The sequence below is a fragment of the Canis aureus genome, chromosome 16, assembly GCF_053574225.1.
Source record: "Canis aureus isolate CA01 chromosome 16, VMU_Caureus_v.1.0, whole genome shotgun sequence".
In the NCBI taxonomy this organism is placed as follows: domain Eukaryota; kingdom Metazoa; phylum Chordata; class Mammalia; order Carnivora; family Canidae; genus Canis; species Canis aureus.
Genome location: NC_135626.1, coordinates 29,489,396 through 29,511,831, shown reverse-complemented (window position 1 = coordinate 29,511,831; position 22,436 = coordinate 29,489,396). Strand labels below are relative to the sequence as shown.

At 42.8% G+C, this 22,436-nt stretch overlaps 1 protein-coding gene and 1 long non-coding RNA gene across 2 annotated transcripts in view; one reads left to right on the top strand and one right to left on the bottom strand.

Moving 5' to 3' along the window:
• Positions 1–3,864: 3,864 nt before the first annotated feature.
• On the bottom strand, positions 3,865–12,511 carry LOC144286310 (uncharacterized). Its single transcript, XR_013354359.1, has 3 exons — positions 12,166–12,511; positions 5,974–6,178; positions 3,865–4,008 (listed from the first exon to the last, which is right to left on the bottom strand). It is a non-coding gene; the product is annotated as an uncharacterized LOC144286310 (long non-coding RNA).
• DGKE (diacylglycerol kinase epsilon) overlaps positions 11,675–22,436 on the top strand; it is a 24,200-nt gene continuing 13,438 nt past the window's right edge. The window contains exons 1-4 of the mRNA XM_077852606.1: positions 11,675–11,798; positions 12,090–12,566; positions 19,951–20,110; positions 21,891–22,010. Of these exons, the coding sequence (XP_077708732.1) occupies positions 12,112–12,566; positions 19,951–20,110; positions 21,891–22,010 (735 nt within the window). The 5' untranslated portion in view covers positions 11,675–11,798; positions 12,090–12,111. The remainder of the gene's footprint in view (positions 11,799–12,089; positions 12,567–19,950; positions 20,111–21,890; positions 22,011–22,436) is intronic.

Sequence of the window (22,436 nt, the reverse complement as noted above, 5' to 3'; positions counted from 1 at the left end):
AATGCTCAAAAGGGCCTCCTGCAATATGCTGTCAGTAAGTGGGGTAAGCAGCCCACTCCAGACTTAGGGTTATTTTTCTAAAGACAATAAAATCTCAGTAAGCTGACATCCTTTTTAAATTCAAATCATCTGTAAATATTACATAAAGAAATTATTAAATAGGAGCACCCGGGTGGCTCAGTGGTTGAGCATCTGCCTTCGGCTCGGGTCGTGATCCCAGGATCCAGGATCGAGTCCTACATCGGGCTCCCTGTGAGGAGCCTGCTTCTCCTTCTGCCTGTGTCTCTGCCTCTCTCTCTCTCTCTCTGTCTCTCATAATAAATAAATAAAATCTTTAAAAAAGGAATTATTAAATATATTCTTTAAAAAAATATGTCCAGAAGGTATGTAGCACTGGTGAGGATGAAATCCTCAATTCAGAGGAGTAAGCTGCTATTTCTGTGGTCACTTGGCCAGCTCAAAGGAAAACAATGACCTCTCTGTAGTTGTCCGAGTTAGTGCTAATGTTGTGTAACTGATATTGAACCTAAATGTTCTGCGGGCTCTGATGGTATAAAGACAATTTGAACAGATTGTAAACTGGGGCGGGGTGGGGGGTTGGGGGGGAATCATGCATTGTCCGCAAAGTTGCTCAGATTTAGATCTTTGGTTTTTTTCTCTCTGCCACATCCTTCTGTTTTTATATCGTTTTCAATAACTGAGGAATTTTAGGAGTATTATTTTAGGAATAGATATTTGTCACATTAGACATCTTGGGATTTTTTTATGTGCATTGTTAAATTTTTCATTGCTTTTGCTCTTCATGGTCAAATCGAACACTGACTGTATTATTTTATCAAATAAATATCTTCAGTGGAACAAAAAAAGAAAATATATACCTTTGTAGAAATTTCTACTGTGTTCAATGTAAATTGGACATATTAGAAACTAAGAAAAGTATTTTTTAAATTCAGTAACTTTTGTCCGTATCAGTAGTGTTCACAAAAAAAGCATAATGTGGGGGCACCTGGGTGGCTCAGTGGTTGGAAAGGTATCTGTCTTTGATTCAGGTCATGATCCTGGGGTCCTGGGATCGAGTCCCACATCAGGCTCCCCACAGGGAGCCTGCTTCTCCCTCTGTGTCTCTGCCTCTCTCTGTGTGTCTTTCAGGAATATATAAATAAAAAAATCTTAAAAAAAAAACAAAAACATAATGTAGTATACAAGCCACATACATAATTTAAATTTTTCTAGTAGTCACATTTTTTTAGTAAAAAACAGGTGAAATTTTTTTATATTCTATTTTATATACCATGAAATATCCCAAATATTATTTATGTCAATATGTAATAAAGCTAAGCAAATTACTAATGAAATATTTTGTGAGGTTTTTTTTTGTATCAAGCCTTCAAAATCCGGTATGTATTTTTATATTCATGCATTTCAGGTGCTCAGTGGCCACATGTGGCTGGTAGCTACCACATGGGACAGCATGGATCTAGATCCTTCTATCTCTACCACCGGCATCTAGGCTACTGTTGTTTCTCCTCACTCAGCTTCTGTCACCAGGCTCCCAACTAGTCTCCCAACTTTCCTTCCTACTCATTTCAATCCATTCATTCTCCATGCAGCAACAAGGATGACTTTTTTTTTTAAGATTTTATTTATTTAATCATGAGAGACACACAGAGAGAGGCAGAGACATAGGCAGAGGGAGAAGCAGGCTCCCTGCAGGGAAACTGATGCAGGACTCATCCCAGGACCCCAGGATCATGAAGTGAGCCAAAGGCAGATACTCAACCACTGAACCACCCAGGTGTCCCTGGGTGACTTTCTTAAAATAGAAAATGGACCTTATCACTTCCCTGATTAGGAATCCTTTCTTGGGGCACCTGGGTGGCTCAGTCGGTGAAGCATCTATCTTCGGCTCAGGTTGTGATCCCAGGGTCCTGGGATCTAGCTCCTTCCAGCTCCCTGCTGAGCAAGAAGTCTGCTTCTCCCTCTCCCTCTGCCCCTGCCGCCCCCCCCCCCGCCCGCCGCCTCGTGCAAGCCCTCTGTCTCAAATAAATAAATAAAATATTTTTAAAAAAAACTTTCTTCTCTTCTCACTGGACTCAGAATAAAATCAGAATCCTTACCATGCATCACAGAACCCCGTGGTATCTCCACCTGCTGCCCTTTCCAGCCCCACTGTGACCACTCCCCTCTAGCTCCCTGCAATCTAGCCACACTTAACAAACCCTTTCTCAGCACCTTTGCACATGCTCTTCCTCCCCTTTTAATGACTGGATCCTGCTTATCCTTCAGGTTTTGATATGAAATTCTCTTGCTCAGGCAAGCCTGCCTGTACCAACCTCATGAAGGTTCCCTGCCCCTTCCCCGGCCCCACCATTCCACTCCATTTTCATAGTACTCACCATAATGTGTAAATACTGGTTTTGTTTACTTTTAAAAATCTGGCTCTTCCACTGGACTATCAGCTCTAAAGAAGTATTACTTTTGTACTTTAGAAAAAGAAAAAAAGGAACCTCCAGTGGACAAGAGAGGTGCTTCTAGAGACAAGTCAGGGGCCTATAACCCACCCTGGGAGGCTGGCTCAAGGTTTCAGGGAAAGGGGCAGAGGGCTCTTCAGGTGTGATGGCTGGGCCACTCAAATGTCCCTCTGCCGATATTGTCCTAAAGGGATAACTATAGGAAAACTGAAAGAGCACGATCACTCTGTAATGAGTGTCACTCTGGTGGGAATTCTTTTCTACCCTCTACCCCGATTCTCAAGGAAAGCAGCCGCGGGATCAAAGGGGGTGAATCTGCAGGGCTGTTGAAGCTGCAACTCCCAAAACCTCCACAAGGTGGCAGCCTAGAGAGCAGCACCAGGGGATAACCAAGGTCACGGGAAAGAAACACAAGGCCATGGAGGTTAATTCTTCTAGAAGCTGCCAGGAATTCACTGTAAATGAAGAGAGATGGCCCTGCTGTGCCTCAGACTGTTTTCCTAGGATTTTAATCAAATCTGAAGATCTTCATTAGATGCAGAGGCCTAGGAAAGCTTCATTACCAATTACCAACAGAAAGAATGCTACCAACCAAAATCACGTCGTCCTTACACAACTGATATTTCCATTTGTGTGGGTTTCCTGTCTTTTTGTAAAAGGAATTCTTGGGGTACCTGGCTGGGACAGTCAGTACAGCATGCAACTCTTGATCTTGGGGTTGTGAGTTTGAGCCCCACATTGGGAGTAGAGATTAAAAATAAAATCTTTTTTAAAAATTAAAAAATAAAAAGAATTCTCAAATTGCACTGCTTAAGGATCAGTGATAAACCTGACACCATCAAGCTCCTGCCATCATCACACCAGATACTCTCTTAAAAGGATAAGACAGTGAGGTCCCCTGGATTGCTTACTGGGTTAAGCATCTGTCTTCAGCTCAGGTCATAATCCCAGGGTCCTGGGATCAAGCCTCCCGTCAGGCTCCCTGCTCTCTGAGGAGTCTGCTTCTCCCTCTCCATCTGCCCCTTTCCCCTATTCTCTCTCTCTGTCTCTCAAATAAATGAGTAAAATCTTGAGAAAAAATAAAGGATAAGATAGTAATTTCTTTTTTTTTTTAAGATGTATTTATTTATTTGAGAGAGAAAGTGTGCGAGCAGGGGAAGGGGAAGAGAGAGAGAATATGCAAGCAGACTCCCATGGAGCACGGAGCCCGACAAGGGGCTCAACCCCAGGACCCAAGCTTAAACCAAGGGTCAGATGCCCAACTGACTGAACCATCCAAGTGCCCCAAGACAGTGATTTCTAATTCTGACAGCTTTAAGAACTTCAGAGACAAGAGAAACATCTTTATTTTTCTTTTAAAGATGTTATTTATTTATTCATGAAAGACACACAGAGAGAGGCAGAGGCACAGGCAGAGGGAGAAGCAGGCTCCATGCAGGGAGCCCGATGTGGGACTCGATCCCAGGACTCCAGGATCACGCCCTGAGCCAAAGGCAGATGTCCAACCGCTGAGCCACCCAGGTGTCCCAGGAAACATCTTTAAAAACAAAAACAAAAACAATTATAGAAAGATCTGAATCTGTCCCAAGAGAATTGTAATATGTTCACATTCTTTAGGCCCGGAGTCAATTAAATAACTTCTAATATTCCTTTTTGTAGTTGTTTTCATTTTTTTTTTGTCTACCTTTCCCATTAGACTATAAACTTTATTTTTTACAGTATACATATAATTCTTTTATAATATTTATAATAATAACTGCATAAACTGCACATGAATAGTATACATGTTAATCTACAGGCACACCATACAAGCAGATGTTAGATTTGGGCAGGTGTGGTGGATTAGAGCATCAGCATTGATTCGTCACCACCGCCACCACATATGTATGCTCTTTGCCATATGACTTTGCAACCTGCCCTTTGACTGTGGGCTCAACCAAGGAACTTGCTTCAGACAATGGGGTGGTATCAGACACAACGCAAACAAGGGTACCTGCAGTGTGTTTGTGCACCAAGGTGCACCCTCTTGCATTTCTGCCATTGCTCAAAAAAGAGCTTCCCCCAAATAGCTGCCCCTCTCCCCTTCAAGCAGAGGCTCAGAATTATCTCAGTTGGAAAGGATCTGAGCAAGAAGCTCAGCCTACTGAGCAGTAGACCCACTCAACCCAGCCCCACTCAGCTCACTTGGCCTCTGGCCCCCACAGCATGAAGCACAGCCACCCAATACCTGCAGATCCTTAAAATTACATGATTGTTATTTTAAGTCACTGAGTCTAGGAGTGGCTTATTACACAGCATCCTTATGACAACAGCTAACTGACACAAGGGTTCCTACAAGATGGGTCCCAACACAGAAGCTATTGAGTCTAAGTTTATTATAGGGTCCTGACAGAAGCTTCCCTCAAAAATGAATGAATATCTAGTGTGTAGGCCTTTTGATATAATGGCAAAGATTGTAGAGCAGAGTCATCAGTGAACCTGAGCTTGAATCCTGGCTCTGAAACTTCATACCTAGGTTATACTGAAGCTGTACTTGGGCAGATTTCTTTACTACCCAAATTACTGTTTTCTCATTTATAAGAAAAAAATAGTAATTATAACTTACCTCTCACAGTGTTTTGAGATTTTAAAAAAGAAAGGAAAGTGTGCCAGGGTGGCTCAGTCAGTTGTTGATTGTTTTCCTTTGGCTCAGGTCATGATCTCATGGTCCTGGGATTGAGCCCTGCATTGGGCTTCCTGCTTGGTAGAGAGTCTGCTTCTCCCTCTCCCTCTGCCCTTGACCCCCTACTCGTGCTCTCTTAAAGTAATAAATAAATAAATAAATAAATAAATAAATAAATAATTTTTAAAATTAAAAAAGGAAAAGAAATAATAGAAAAATTAATTTAAAAATAAATTAATAAAAAAGAGAAAGTATATGTAAAGTACTTGACAAATACAGGAAGGCTCTAATACTCGGAAACCACTGTTATTATTATTATCAGTAGTATTATTATTCCTCCTTCTCTTTGTGAAATCACTTTTGCTTATATTTGCATGTCCATCCCATTCCCAGGCATGTGATAGAAAGTCGACAAAAATGTTTTTGATGATCAAATGATGCAGAGATTAATCACACATATATTTAGATATATAATTCTAGGGGCGCCTGGGTGGCTCCATCAGTTAAACATCTGCCTTCAGGTCAGGACATGACCTCAGAGTCCTGGGATTGAGGACCAGCAGGCAGAGAGCCTGCTTCTCCCTTTCTCTCTGCCTCTGCCTCCAGCTCATGTGCTCTCTCTCTCTCACTCTTCTCTTAAATAAGTAAGTAAGTATGTAAATAAATAAATAAATAAATAAATAAAATATAATTCTGCATATTGTTGAAATAAAAATCCATCTTTATTAGAAAAGAAAACATGGTCCCTTTCCAAGAGGAGTTGATTCCCTGCTCCATGTTTACACCCCATGCCCCTGGCTTCCCTTTTCATACCCTCAGTACTTCTACACAAACACATACCTTCCTGTTTGGAGCAGTAAATACAATGGTAAGATGGTTTGGCTTTGGACAGGAGCCCAGCCGGCCTGCTGCATGCTTCCACAAGGGGGCTGTAATTTCTGCTCTGGGCCCAGGACGTTGGCCCCGGCTTCCAACTGCCCAGCAGGTAGGGACAGCCAAGGTCAGCATCAGATCCCCAATGGCCAGTGCTAGGCTTCCCTCCAACCTAAACAGGAATGACAGGCAAAGTGTAGGAACGTACGGTGGTACAAATAAACACACTGGAGGAGTGGATTGTGGATCGAATAATTTGTGAAACCACTTCTAAGGCTGCTGTCACATTACACTTCATTCAGGAAAAGTGCTAAACCTTCAATTGGGAGAGAAAAGCTCGATTCTGGGAAAAAGGTACTGAAATCTGTGTTGTTTTTCTCTGTGGGATCTCAGTTGGGACGATCAGCTTCAGAGAGATTGAGACACTCTGGCAGTGGTTCTCTAAACTAGAGCTGCATTAGAATCACCTGGAGGTTCATGAGACATCTGTAACAGCCTCTCATGCGGAAGGTGAAGACAAAGAAAACCAATGTAAAGCCATGTGGGGCAATCAGAGACCAAGCGAGGAGAGAAGGGGGAAAAAACTATCCAACAGTATCCTCTGAGAGACAAGAAAACATTTTTGCTCCCATGAAACGTGAACAGCATGCTGTAGAAGAAGAAGAGGAAGAAGAAGAAGAAGAAGAAGAAGAAGAAGAAGAAGAAGAAGAAGAAGAAGAAGAAGAAGAAGAAGAATCCAAAATCAAATCAACAATGAAAGAAGCTCTTAGAAATTAAAAAATCAATTAAGATAAAGCTATGGAATTATTTTAGAAAAAGAGCAAAATTGAGAGAGAGAGAATGAGAGAGAGAAAGAGGTAGAGGGAAGGTTCAAAAAAAAAAAGCAAGAGAGAAAAAATATTTTAAAGATGTCATTTATCCAGGTGAGTTGAAATTTTATGGCCACACAAAAACCCACAGACAGACGACTATAGTTGCTTTATTCATAATTGCCAATTCTTGGAAGCAACCAAGAAGTCCTTTGGTATGTAGATGGATAAATAAACTGTGATTAATAATATTCCAGCAATGGAATAGTATTCAGCACTAAAAAGAAATGAACTGTTGGAGTGGCTGGGTGGCTCAGTCAGTTAAGCATCCAACTCTTGGTCTCAGCTCAGATGATGACCTCGAGGTCCTGAGATCCAGCCCCATGTCGGGTTCTGTGTTCAGCAGGGAGTCTGCTTGAGATTCTCTCTCTCTCTTCTCTCTCTCTCTGCCCTTCCCCCCACTCATACTCAAGCTCCCTCTCTCATTCTCTCTGTAAAAAAAGTAAATAGGGCAGCCCAGGTGACTCAGCAGCTTAGCGCCGCCTTCAGGCCAGGGCAGGATCCTGGAGACGCTGGGTTGAGTCCCACAACAGGTTCCCTGCATGGAGCCTGCTTCTCCCTCTGCCTGTGTCTCTGCCTCTCTCCCTCTGTGTCTCTCATGAATAAATAAATAAATATTTTTTTAAGTAAATAAACAAAATCTTTAAAAAAGAAAAAAGAAATGAGCTATTACGCCATGAAAACAGAGGAACCGTAAATGCTTATTACCAAAGGAAAAAAATCTGAAAAGGCTACATATGCTATGACTCCAACTCTATGACATTCTGGAAAAGGCAAAATTATGGAGATGGGGGGAAAAAAATCAGTGGTTGCCAGGAGTGGGGATTGAAGGGAAAATGAATAGACACAACACAGTGAATTTGTGGGGGTAGTGAAACTACTCTGTAGGATATTATAATGGTGGGTACATGTCACTATACGTTTGTCCAAACCCATAGAATGTACACCAGTGATCCCTAGTCTAAGCTATGGGTTTTGGGTAGTGATGGTGTGTTAACGGAGGTTCATCAACTATAGCAAATGCACCACCCTGCTGGAGGATGCTGATACAGTGAGAGAGGCTCTGCCTGTGTGGGGTCTGGGGGTACACCAGAAATCTCTGCACTTTCTAGTCCATTTTGCTGTGAACCTAAGCCTGCTCTAAAAAATAGAATCTATTTTTTTAAAAAAAAAAAAGGAGACAGTAAGGAGAGGACAGTCTAGGAGGTCCAACATCTAAATAACAGAAGTTTTAAAAAGGAGATCACAGAAAATAGGAGGAAATGAACCATATGATTCTAGAACCAAAGGATATGAGGTGCTAGATTGAAAGCACCCAGCAAACCTGGCAAAATAGATGAAAACAGCCTCACACCAGGCACATGTCTGAAATTTCAGAACTCTAGAGAAAGAGAGAAGATTCTACAGGTTTCCAGAAAGCACAAACAAGTCCCATTCAAGGGATCAGGAATAAGAATAACCTCAGACATCTCTGTGGTAACATTAAAAGCAAGCAGAAATGGAGCGATGTCTTCAAATGTTGTGAAGAGAAATTATTTCCAGCTTAGGATTCTATGCCCAGATAAATAATCAGGTATGGAGGGTGGAACAAGGATATCGGGAGACATCCAAGGACTCAAAACTATACCTTCCATGTACCTTTGCTCCTAAAATTCCTGATGGGTGTGTTCCACACATACACACACACACACACAGGAATTCACCAAGAAAGGGGAAGTCCCCGGACCCAGGAAACAGAAAATTCACAGAAAAACAGTGAAGAGAAATTCCAAGATAACCACTGTGCTCTGACACAAAGGGCAGGCAGGCCAGGTTGGCACAGGGGCAATGTGCTCCATGAGGTCCAGACACACTGTGGATAGACTATTGGTACTTTGACAACTATGAGCTGATGAGGTTCCTGCTCCCTCAGCCCCATGCATTTTTTTTTCAAGATTTTGTATTTATTTGAGAGAGAGAGAGAATGAGCAGTGGGGAGGGGCAGAGGGAGAGGGAGAAGCAGGCTCTCCACTGAGCAGAGAACCCAATGTGGGGCTCGATCCCAGGACCCCTGGGATTATGACCTGAGCTGAAGGCAGCCGCTCAATCGACTGAGCCACACAGGCACCCCCCCGCCCAGCCAGATTTTCGCCAGATGAGCAAACTACAGCCCTACTCGGTTGTCCCCACTGTGGTTAGCAATCTTCCCAAGACCATGCTCACTGACTTCCCCAGGTGGTATCTTCTCGGAGAATCTGGATTCAGACTCTGTCCCAGACCACTCAACGCATCAACTCCAGGATCTTTCATATATTAGTGCTTTTACTCCTATTTCCTGACAGAGCCAGGTTTGTGTTTGTTTTTTCGAAAGAAAACTATATTGTTTAGGGATACTTTCAGGGATGGCAAAACTATCAAAGGCAAGGGAGTGGAGAACATAAAGATTAGGATAGTAGTCTCCCGATGAGGATAGCAATCAGATGGGCAGAGGAGAGGCTCCTAATGTTCAACATGTTAACCTGTGTGGTGGGCACACAGGTGTTTATTACTGTTTTTAACTTGCATAGATGTTTAACTGCATGTATGTGCATGTATGTTTCATAAGATCTTTTGTGTGTGTGATCTATTTCACAATTAAGCCAAAAAAAATGTTCGAACAAGTAAATGAAATAATTATGTGGGGAATTGTTAGGCACACAGAATCTCAGCTGCACTACAATTCTGATTCGGGAGACCTGGTCAGGACCTGGGAATCCACATTTTTAGAAAATGCTGCTGTAGGTGGTGAAAGAACATATCTTGAGACATCTGCCTGTCTTGAGAGCATGACTGGCTTTGGCTTCAGACTAACTGGAGTCAAAGCCCCAACTCCACTGACTCTTGGCTATATGACATCAAACAGGTTTTCTTCATCTGTAAAATGAGGATGATAAACTTGGCACAGTGCCCAGGCTCTAACTAAGCAGGCAACACAGGTTGGCTATAATAATAACTATTATTATCATTTCCTTTAGTGTAAGAGTGTCTCCCTCAGGGGCGCCTGGGTGGCTCAGTGGGTTAAGCGTCTACCTTCAACTCACATCATGATCTCGGGGTCCTGGGACAGAGCCCCACATCTGCATCCTCTGTAACTGGGCTCCCTGCTCAGCAGGGAGTCAGCTGCTCTGTCTCCCTCTGCCCCTCCCCCCAGCTCATACTTTCAATCTCTCTCTCTCTCTCAAATAAATAAAATCTTTTTTTAAAAAAGTGTCTTCCTTAGACCTGCTAACCTCTATTAATCTGTCCCTATACAGATAAATTTCCCAGATGATTTTCACTTAGGAAAGAGAGATTATGATTGTTTTTAAAAAATTTCCATAACCCTTAAACTTTTCATATCCTTTAGCCAAATGTGAGAATCTGAGCAAAGAAACCTAAACAGAGGAATTATATATATCATAGCACAATATTTAAGACAAAGAGCCAAAAACAGAGGTAAGGTCACAACTGTGAACTGTCTTCATAGAATGGAATATTAAGAAATCACTAAATATAAATTCAAAAAAATGTGTAGAAGTTATTTTGGAAGTGAAAAAAAAAGCCAGAGAGCATATCCACCATACAATCAAAATTACGTATAGAAAAAGTAAACCACAGTTTACTTGCCAAGATCTGCAAGTACAGGTTGTCATTGGGGTGAGAGATGAATGATTCTTCTTCCTTTTTTTTTCTTTTCTACATTTTCCAAATGTTCCACAATGGAAATTTTTTTTAAAACCCTCAATTTTTAAAAGTGTATTCTTTGTTATGCTTTCAAATCAAAACTACATTAAGAGCTCTGCCTCAATTAGGATCCACAGATGTGTACGGCCAGGATCGATCTGCTCCAGGTCTCACCGTGCAGCCTTACGCTCTTCCCGCTTCCCCCACAGCCAGCCCCCAAGCTTCATAATCCAGATGGTCAAACACTTTAGATAACTACTCAGGGCGTGACCTGGAAACCGTCAACATCAGCATCACTGAACCATGGGTCAGAAATGCAGACTCTCAGGCCTCTTCCCTAAAAAGGGAATTAGAATCTGCATTTTAACAAGATCCCCAGGGGCAAGGTTCTTAGAGAAATAACAAAATAAGAGACACTCTAATGGTTTCGTTTGGATTTGAAGCTCACTTGGACCACTAACTTAAAACAAAGGGACCTCACTCCCAATATCGGCTTCGAGGCTTCAAGCATGTTTCTCTGCCGCTCTGTGCCTTGGTTTTCCTCATCTGGGAAATGGGGATGATAAACTCAGCCTGGTGCCTAGCAAGTGCAGAGAAGGAGGCTGCAGTGCAAGTAAGCCATTGCTGATAGGTCTAAATAAATGCTTCTCGTCAGGCTTGTTACAATAGGCCCGGCACTCTGGGAGAGCTCGGTACCCGGCCCACAGCGCGTGTGTAATAAACAACTGGCAAGAACGCAGGCGACATTTATTAATTCCTGACTCGGATTGTTCCATGCTTTTTTTTTTTTTTTTAGGATGTAACACAATCAAAGCTGCCAGTTTTCTCCCTTCCATCATGCAAAACCGGGCCAGCTCCCACCTCCGCCAGGCAGTACGTTTACTGTCAATTCCCAGGGCTACAGCGGTGCACGGCTCTACCTCGCAGCCCTCTACCGCCGCACCTGACTGTGACTCCGCCCACCGCCCAGGCCACGCCCAGGCCACGCCCAGGCCACGCCCAGGCCACGCCCAGGCCACGCCCCTTCCGCTCGGCCCCGCCCCCTCCAGGCCCGTCGGCCTCCGCGCCGCCCCTCGCACCTCCGCCCCGCCGCGCCCCGCCCCGCCCCGCCCCGCCCGCGCCGTCCGGCTCGGCGTGCGTGCGGCCTCGCGGGGCCCTCCGCTGGCGTTGGCGCCCGGGCAGGCTGCGGAGCGAGGGCGGCCCCAGGCCCGGGTCGCGGAGCCGCGTTCCCACCCACGCGAGGTAGGGCCGGAGGGGCGGGGGGCTGCGGGCTGCGGGCTGCGGGCTGCGGCGTGCGGGCCCCGGGCTAACGGTCGCGGCCGCGTCCCTGCCGAGCAGCCGCCGCCTCCTGCGGCCGGCGCGGCTGGCGGGGGGCTCCGGGGGCGGGCGGCTGGGAGCACCGGGCGCGCGCGCGTCCCGGGAGGCAGCGCCCCCGCCCCCACCCCGCCCCCACCCCGCCCCGCAGGCTCCCCCGGAAGGCGGCGCGCGGCCCCGCGAGCCAGCCCGGGTGTACCCCGCCTGTTCCTCTCCCAGTTCGAAAGCGGCGTTGGACGCGATGGAAGCGGAGAGGCGGCCGGCGCCGCACGAGGGCCTGTTTGCCGACGGGCACCTGGTCCTGTGGACGCTGTGCTCGGTGCTGCTGCCGGTGTTCATCACCTTCTGGTGCAGCCTCCAGCGCTCGCGTCGCCAGCTGCACCGCAGGGACATCTTCCGCAAGAGCAAGCACGGCTGGCGCGACACGGACCTGTTCAGCCAGCCCACCTACTGCTGCGTGTGCGCGCAGCACATTCTGCTGGGCGCTTTCTGCGACTGCTGCGGGCTGCGCGTGGACGAGGGCTGCCTCAAGAAGGCCGACAAGCGCTTCCCGTGCAAGGAGATCATGCTCAAGAGTGACGCCAGGGCCCCGGACGCCATGCCCCACCACTGGATCCGAGGCAACGTGCCCCTGTGCAGCTGCTGCGTGGTCTGCAAGCAGCAGTGCGGCAGCCAGCCCAAGCTCTGCGATTACAGGTGAGGCCTTTGTGGGTCCTCGCGGTCCCGGAATGCGTGGTAAGCCACGCGGCAGGATCCCCTGGAGCGGGCGCAGAGGCCTACCTTGACCTCTGCCAGTGGCCTCCACTGCCCACTGGAAGGAAACAAGTTCATAAACGTCCCTGGTATCCGACAAACAGGGCAGCTTTGCAGTGGGCATCGGCCTGGACGATACCTCCATGCCCTACTCCTCAGCCCGCGTGCCCTTTTAGGTAATGACACTTGGGCCTTAATTCGGATCCAGAGATCTCCAAGTGCTGCATACTTCATAGTCACTGTGCCTAGTATTTTAGCGTTTATTCCTGTTGATTATCTCCATTTTAAGTAAGGAACAACGAAGTATGGACACAATTCGCTTTTCTCTGGACTCGTGAAACTGATCGTCCTCCGGGTGGTATTATAAATGGGCAGTGAAAACCAGTGTCCTTCCATGGCAGCCCTGGAAGCATCTTTTTCGAATATAGACGTCCCCACTGTAGCGAAAGGTAACACTTAGAGGGGCTCTCCTTTTGTCACATGGCCTGGCAGGACATGTAGCATCTCAGACCAAAGCCTTTGGTTAAGCCAGAAATATTTTAGCAGCTTCTAAATACACACACGACAACACATTAATGTTCTTAAATACTATCTGAAAATAGGGGAAGATGCCCTTTGCTCTTGTTAGAGATTGGTAATGAGGGAGGCTGCTTCCGCAGATCATTTGATCTAACTCATTTTACAGTTAAGAGAATTATACGCGGTGGTAAAATAGACCTGCTCTCTGGGATTTGTAACCCCCAGGATAGGGTTAGGCATACCGACATGCCTAGCCTTGGCTCAGCCTTACGTCTGGACATCTTCATTGTTATGAGTTTTACTTCTGACAAGTGGAAAGGGCTCTCTAAACCTATTTAGAAACTAAAATAGAAACCTGACACTGGATGGCAAGTTACTTTTTTGTTTTTGTCTTTATTTTGTATTTTACTTCAAAATCTTTTTTTTTTTTTTCTTTTAACTTAGCATGAGCACTGTTAGGTCAACACCTATTTTTATACTTCAGATTTAGACTTAAGAAAATTTTTCAAAAATATGTTTTAAACAACTACAGAGTTTTATAACCATTGATTTTATTTGTTATCTTTCAAATTTAGAAGTCCTTTTGGCATCAGCGAGAGCTAGGTTATAACCCAGCGTCTTTAAGTAAACTTTGTAATTCTCTCTGTAAGTCACCTTTAGCTTCAAAAGCTGGAATTAGTTGGAAAGAAGACATGACTTGCATCTTATTTCCTTCCCTTCTTTGTGTCTGTGCAGAATTAGATAAAAATGGCTTCTATAAATATCTTAACTGTGCTTTAGATACTCCTTAACGAATAAGCCTAGTGCTCTGATCCTCCACCTGAATAATCTTAGAAACGCATTATCAGATCCAGTCCCTGCTCTACTTAAACCCTTTCAGTTGCTCTGGTCACTTACCCTGATGAACCTTCAGTGTGAACTTCAGGTGCTTACCACGGTACCCAGAGTCTCATGTGCTCTCTGGACCCCACCTGCATGACAAAACGCCGAGCTGGTTGTGGCTTCCTTAAAATATCAGACTCTTTCATTCTGCCCTTCCCTTTCTCAAGGCTGTCCTCCCCTGGGTAGCTTCTAGTTATCCTTAGGGACTCATCTCATGCCCTTTCCTCCAAGAACCCTTACCTGATCTTCTATTCATCCCCAAGCCCACATCTTTTCTTCTCGGTGATGACATTCTATCCTATATTTCAGTAGTTTTCAAAGTAGGTTCCCCAGACCAGCAGCATTAGCATCATTTGGAAACTTGGTAGAAATGCAAATTCTAGTGTTGCCAGATTAAGCAAACAAAACATTTGCAGTATTTGAGACAGACTTATACCCGTTATACCTGATAAAAACTATTTATCTGAAATTGAAATTTAACCAAACATCTTCTAGTTTCCTGGCAACCCTACGTCTACCCCAGACCCACTGAATCAGGAACTTGGCCTGGAGACCAGCAATCTTTGCTCTAGCAGGACCTGCAGATAATTCTAAAGTTGAGGAGACACTGCTGTATTTATGTACGTTTCATAACATCAGCCTCTGTCCTTAGTGTTGTATCCTCCCCTTTGTGCGCAATGAATGTGAGGATAGATCTTTTCCTCACGAGGTTCTTCTTACCAGTTACTGAGCCATCTGTTCCCAGCATGCTAGAACCCCTCACTAATGGTAGAAACGATCTCTGTATAATTTAGGAAGTGTTTATTATTCCCATGGGGAAAAGCGCACAGTGTCCTGAATGTCCCGCAGTGTGCTGATTAATTTTAGCCAATAATCTTATGCAGGATTACTGTCTGCTATGACCTTCTGTAGGAATGAGATATTTCAGAAAAATAAACAAAATAAATATCTATTTAGAACCTTTAAACACAAGCCAGACTGTCCGTCTCTGGATTTTATCCAGCCGTGGCAAGCGCCCCTTCCATGTCTATATCACAATCTAAGTAAGTACAAGACTTAAGAGAACTGCATAGACTCAGGTAATAAGTGATTTTATCACACTGCAGTTAAGCTCTGCAGAATGAGTGACAAAGGCCCTTTAATTTACACTCATTAGGTCATTATTTAATTTTCACATAGCAAATACCCATTTTGTGCCAGGCACTGTGCCAGATTCTACTTTCCCTGTAGGCTTTTTCTCTTGTGAGTATATTCTCACATCCACCCCAACCACTATAATGTGTGTCTGCACCTGGTGTCTCACACGCCTTCCTGGTCTTCCTTTTTTCCTTCCCACTTCTCTTCTGACTAAAATAGGGAATTATAATTATTCATTACATTTTTTTAAATAAACCTTTGTTCCCCATAGTATGCCATCTCTTATTAGGAAAACTTAAGGTACCTTTTTATTTATAAGACCTTTTCATTACATCCTGTCACTGCATGCCCCCTTCCTCCCCCGCACGTGTGGGCTCTGGCGCACAAACATGCTGATTAATGAAACAAAGCTTCTGACTTTTAGCAGGTAATTACATCGACTACTTCAGTCTTGGCTTTGATCTTAAACTTTATGTTTCTGTGTTCTCTTGGTATGTATTTATTCATTTCATTCATTATCTGAAACAGTGAAAAGGTACCAGATCACCTTCTAGAGCAGAGGCAGACGAACTTTGTATAAAGAGCCAAAACTAAGTATTTTAGGCTTTGCAGACCATTACTTAACTCACTGTCCATCATAATACAAAACCAGCCCTAGACAGTACATAAACGAAACGGTGTTGCTGAAGTATTGGAAGGTAAAAATCTCATAAAGTCTCTAATACTTTTAAATGATTCAGCAGTATATGAGTTCACATCAAAAGAGGTAAAGCAATTGTGGGAAAAAAGATTAAGGATCAGAGTGAAAGGTTGGCTTAAGGTCATTTTGCTATCCTTTCGACTTCTATGTAGGTTTAAAATTTTTCAAAGTAAAAAGATAAGCAGTTAGTCAATGACATGATTGTTGAAACTAAAACATCAAGACATTAGTAGTGTCTTATTCTCCCATCAGGTTTGAAATCTAGGTTAAACCCTAATAACAAAATAAAGAAACCAGTCCCAATTTTGACTATGGTAGTTGTAAGGAAAAGTCTAATGTTTCATAGCTTGCAAGCATTTGGCTCTAGCTTTACAGAGCCAAGGCTGATAATAACCATCATTTTAGTTAAAAGAATCTGTTGTGAAATTTATGAGAATGTAGTAAATGATAAAGATGTCCCAAATCAGCTGGGATAGAAAAGATTATGAATTGTGCTGGGACAGGTACTCTTTGGGGGGTGGGGGGGGAAGAAGCGAGATTTTTGGGACGCCTGAGTGGCTCAGCAGTTGAACGTCTGCATTTGGCTCAGGGCGTGATCCCAGAGTCCCGGGATCAAGTCCCACATCGGGCTCCCTGCATGGAGTCTGCTTCTCCCTCTGCCTGTGTCTCTGCCTCTCTCTCTCTCTCTGTCTCTCATGAATAAATAGATGATATCTTTAAAAAAAAAACAAAAACAAAAAAAATGAGATTTTCGTATCATACTATATACCAAAATAAACACTAGATATATTAAAGCAGGGGCTCTTAGTTCACAGATGAATAAGGTTCTAAGAAACCTAGACACTTCCATGAGTTTCTCAGTGGAACCTCTAGCCCTAGAAGCAGCACGGTAATTAAAGACATAGATAGATATGGGGGCACCTGGGTGGCTCAGTCAGTTAAGCACCTGCCTTTGGCTCAGGTCATGATCTCCAGGTCCTGGGAACAAGCCCCCACATTGAGCCCCCCCATCAGGCTCCCTGCTCAGTGGGGAGTCTGCTTCTCCCTCTGCCCCTCCCCCTGCTTGTGTGTACGCTTTCTCTGTCTCTCTTTCTCTCTCTCTCTCTCAAATAAAATCTTTTTTTAAAAAGATGTAAGTATGAAAACTGAATGGGTGGGATGGGGGTTTAGCGGAATAACGATAGGCAAGTGTCTTTTTGGAAATGGTGAAGGACTTCAGGGCATAAAAACATTTAAATAAACCACAGAGGGAAAGAGATCTATCAAGAAATAATTTTTTAAAAAGATTTCATTTATTTATTCATGAGAGACCGAGAGAGAGGCAGAGACTGAGGCAGAGGGAGAAGCATCTCCATGCAGGGAGCCCGACATGGGACTCGATCCTAAACTGCTGAGCCACCCAGGCTGCCCAAGAGATAAATTTTTTTTTTAAGATTTTATTTATTTATTCATGAGACACAGAGAGAGAGAGAGAGAGAGGCAGAGGCACAGCAAAGGGAAGAGCAGGCTCCATGTAGGAAGCCCAATACAAAACTCGATCCCGGTACTCCAGGATCACGTCCTGGGCTGAAGGCAGACGCTTAACCGCTGAGCCACCCAGGCGACCCTCAAAAGTACATTTAAAAGAAAACTGAAAAAAAAAAAAAAAAAAAACCTGAAACAAATTTGCAATAAATGTGACAGAAGGGGTTGATATCCTGCAAAGTAAAAAGTACATGCAATTATTAAAAGTTAGTAAAAGATGAATATGGGTCATGAGTCAATTCACAGAAGCAGGCAGAAAAATATACAGCTTCACTAGTGATCAAAGACCCCCCAAATTAAAACAAAAGTCTTCTATCCAATTATCAAAGAAAACATTTAAAACACTAATGTGCAGGATTAGCAAGTGTTAGATATGATGAACATCTCCATGCACTGAAAACAAGGACACTAGACAGACATATCAGTGACTATATTGTATATTTAAAATGAGTGTACATATTATGTGTCAACTATACTCAAAAAAATTATGGAAGAATTATTAAAGAAAAAAATCTTAGGAAAATACATGCCCTTTGAGCAGGAAATTGACTTCTAGGATTCCAGAGAAATAATCTCATTTCTGTTTATGGTAGTTCATCATGTTGTTTATACTTAGAAAAATAAATTATCTAAATGTCTTGTACAGGAGACTATAGAGTAAAAAAAAGTGAATGTTCTTCTTACCCCTGAGTCCCACTTTTCTTACTGGAGGAAACCTATGTGAAATAATTCAGGGGTACTCTTTCAGGTTATTTGCAATAACAATATCCTCTTTTTAAAGTTAATAGCACAGTAGATGGAGTTGGTATACTTTGCAGTACACATGTATTGTGTATTGTGTATTTAAAATCAAGTATAAACAAAACATATGCAGGTTATTTTATAGTTTACTAACAGATAATGCAGATAACACTTCTTTCAGCAGCAAATAGGACTCCTGAGTAAATAGCAGTAATCACTTGGCAAATCTGAACATCCACCGGAAAAAAACAACCTTAAAATAGAAGTCCAAAAAAAGTCCAAGTTGACCTTGGGCAAAAACCTTTTATCCTCTTTTTTTTTAATTATTCATTTAATTATAACCATTATTTTCTGTCAGCCTGCTTTTGTCTATACAGTCAGCTCTGCCTTATTTGTGAGTGGATTAAATTCTTAGCAGATTAATAATGGAAACCCGGGACCTTTTCCAGCACTATTCTGTTTATTTCACACACATGGCCATCCAGAGGTAAATCTGAATATAAATGTCTTCTGCCTGTATTTCAAATGCAATATATAGACTAGTTTTGTATTAACTGCCAACAAGAAATTGACTGTCTTACTCTACTTACTAGACTGTTCAAGGATGTCCTAACGTAGGAGGTTTTCAAACTGGACCCAGGCCAGTGGAGCATTTCATTAAGCAGCAAGGACTTTTAGGCCTCACAAACATATTTCAACCAAAACACAAATAATTGGGCAGCCCCGGTGGCGCAGCAGTTTAGCGCTGCCTGCAGCCTGGGGTGTGATCCTGGAGACCCTGGATCGAGTCCCATGTCGGGCTCCCTGCATGGAGCCTGCTTCTCCCTCTGCCTGTGCCTCTGCCCCTTTCTCTCTCTCTCTGTCTCTATGAATAAATAAATAAAATCTTTAAAAAAAAAAAACACACAAATAATTCGGATTCAGAACCATTGTCGTAGACCCAGTTTTTTTGTTTATGTGGATTATGTCTACAGGCATTTCCATGTTTCACATTAAAACTGAGAAATTGTTTAAACATTCCTTTTTAAAGTAACATAACAATATTTTTATGAAAAAGAAATGAAACTTGAGAAGAGTGACACTGTTTTACTTTTTTGGTACATTTCTTTGGCTTAGAGGCCACCTACATACTCCTATCTGCTTCTGCATTGGGTCTGCACACTCCTGAGAGAAGGAAAATGGAATAGCATCTTGGTATTACTATTAAAGTGATTTTTTTTTTTAAGTTGGCTCCACACCAGGCACGGAGACCAACATGGAGCCAGAACTCATGACCCCAAGGTCAAGACCTGAGCTGACATCAAGAGTCAGACACTTAACTGACTGAGCCACCCAGGTGCCCCTTATTATTAAAGTGATTTTAACCTCAGAGTCGTCTTGGAAGGATCTTTGGGGGCCCTGGACCACACTTTAACTTTTTTTTTTTTTAATTTTTATTTATTTATGATAGTCACAGAGAGAGAGAGAGGCAGAGACACAAGCAGAGGGAGAAGCAGGCTCCATGCACCGGGAGCCCGACGTGGGATTCGATCCCGGGTCTCCAGGATCGCGCCCTGGGCCAAAGGCTGGCGCTAAACCTCTGCGCCACCCAGGGATCCCCTGGACCACACTTTAAAAACCACTGTTAGATTACACTGCCAAGTATATTCAAACTTGATCACTCCTTTTCACTATGCAGGCAGTTACAAATCTTTTATTTAGTAGATTTTATGTTCTAATAATGATGAGATTACTACTAATTTTTTTTACAGGAACAATCTGTTTACACATCAGTGAAATTATGGTTTAAAATTAATTATTGTCTTTGTTTCTTTCTTCCCACAGGTGCATTTGGTGTCAGAAAACAGTACATGATGAGTGCATGAAAAATAGCTTGAAGAATGAAAAATGTGATTTTGGAGAATTCAGAAACCTCATCATTCCCCCAAGTTATTTGACTTCTATCAATCAGATGCGTAAAGACAAAAAAACGGATTATGCAGTGGTAATTAGAGTTCATTTTTCCTAATGTAATTGATTTTCACAAGTCATTGAAGTCCGTGTGCAACAAGTATGGGGCATTGAGGGAAGAATCACTATGGTGAGCTGTAGAACCCCGCCTAGTGGTCAGAGATGTGCCACAGGGTTTGGCTCTGGAGCGCTTTCATGTTGAAAGGGAAATTGGAAATGTTCTCTTACTGGTTTCTCAATCGGTGCCTGCATCTGAATCACACGGGGAGCTTTTTGAGAATAAATTCCCAAGCCCCCCCCCCCCCCGCCGCCCCACCGCCATCACCAGGTTTGGTTTAGTGGGTGGAAGGCAGGTCCCAGGAATATGTATTTCTTTAGGGTCCTCAGATAACTCTGATAAACATCCAGCTTTGAAATTCTTTATTACTATCTGTGAAAAGAAAACATGGATTTTCCTCACACGTTATTCTAACCGAATTTTTTATTTGGAACTTTATGTAGGGTGCCTAAAGATAGATTTACATTGCACATTAGGTGCTCCTTACAAATAATTTGAACATTAAAGGTGTTAACACTTTGCAGGATATATGTGTATGGAAACGGATATAAATGTATCTCTCAGTCTTTATGTAGTTCTTAAGGGATAACTTTAAAAAACTGCATTTATTTCCTACTTGAATATGCCAAAATAATTGAACTATTTTATTTTGAAATTATATTTTATGTCTTTTCCAAGTTAGGATTTTATATCTTAAATGTCATCTTTGTCAGTATTCCTGCTGAAGAAAAAGACATTTTAAAATTTTAAAACAGTGGGACACCTGGGTGGCTCAGTGGGTTGAACATCCAAGTCCTGGTTTTGGCTCTGGTCATGATCTCAGGGTCCTGAGCCTGGGCTCCTCCCTCAGCATGGAGTATGCTTGTCCCTCTCGCTCTGCCCTGGGCTTCCCCCAGCTCACACATGCTCACTTGCTCTCTAAAATATTTTTTTTTTAATTAAGGCATTATGTTTAATGTTATACATGTTTTTTTAAATATACAGTCCCTTAATATGTCTGAATTCAATCTGAGACCCTGCAGGATGAGAAATGGTAAGTAAGGCCAGGGAGCATCTCCATTCAGGTTTACATCCACAAGGAGAAGGGAGAGGGAAGAAATGGATTGGTTAAAAGAACATGAATTTCATTTGACTTTGGCCTTTGTGCAAATCTGAATTCTTAAAACTGATTTTGAGTACCCCATTTAAAAAAAACCCTTGCAAACTAAAATACATTAGAATACATCCAGAAAAGGACAAAGTAAGAGAGCAGAGAAAATCTGTCTATTCTGTGAACAGTTGAAAGAACTTAAAATGGATCACCTAGAAGACAAGGCTCATAAAAGATACAATGCTTCAGGTGTTTGAGCAGAAGTTTTGTGGAAGAACAAATAAAACTATTTCTGGTTGCTCTAGGAAGCAAAATTAGAATAAAGAGACATTATTGAAAGATTTTTAACTCCGTTTAAGTCAAACTTCCTAATAATTTGAGTTAATAGTGGAATGGGCTACCTTGTTAGTTCCTTATTATTTAGGCATCGCCCAGGTGACTTATCTAGAATAATGGAGAAGAGAATTAAGACATAAGTGCAAGTTGAATTATTCTCTCTGAGTTCACTTTCCATTCCTAGAATTCTTTGATTTATACATTGTATTCATTGTGCTGTGTTGGTTTTCTCCCAGCAAATTTACAGCACCCATTACCAAGAAATGAAAATTTTATTGCTCAGTATCTTTGAGATATTAAACCCTTTTCACTTACATTAATTTTTTTTAGCTAGCCTCTAAGCTTGGAAAGCAGTGGACCCCATTAATAATCCTGGCCAACTCTCGTAGTGGAACTAACATGGGAGAAGGGCTGCTGGGAGAATTTAGGATCCTCCTAAACCCAGTCCAGGTAACGAAAGAGAAAAGCTTCTGTCTATATTAATCTTGTCATGTTTAGCTTTTCATTTTCCCTAAATTGTAGTGGTGGTTAATGCTTTAAACCAGTTGTCACTCTGTTATAGGAAAGAATTATAAGAGTACCAGACCATTTGAATATATGGAGAAAGGGATATTCTCATGGTGGGGATATAAAATGGTGCATCCACTTAAGAAAACAGCGCAGCAATTTCTTGAAAAGTTAAACAGAAATTCACCATACCACATAGCAATCCCATTTCTAGCAGACTGCCCAAGGGAAGTGAAAGCATAGGGGACATCCCACAAAGACTTTTAATGCAGATGTTCATAGTAGCAATATTCATAATAGCCAGAAAGTGGAAACAACCCAGCTGTCCATCAGCTGGCAAGTTGGTAAAACCAAATTTGCACCTACACA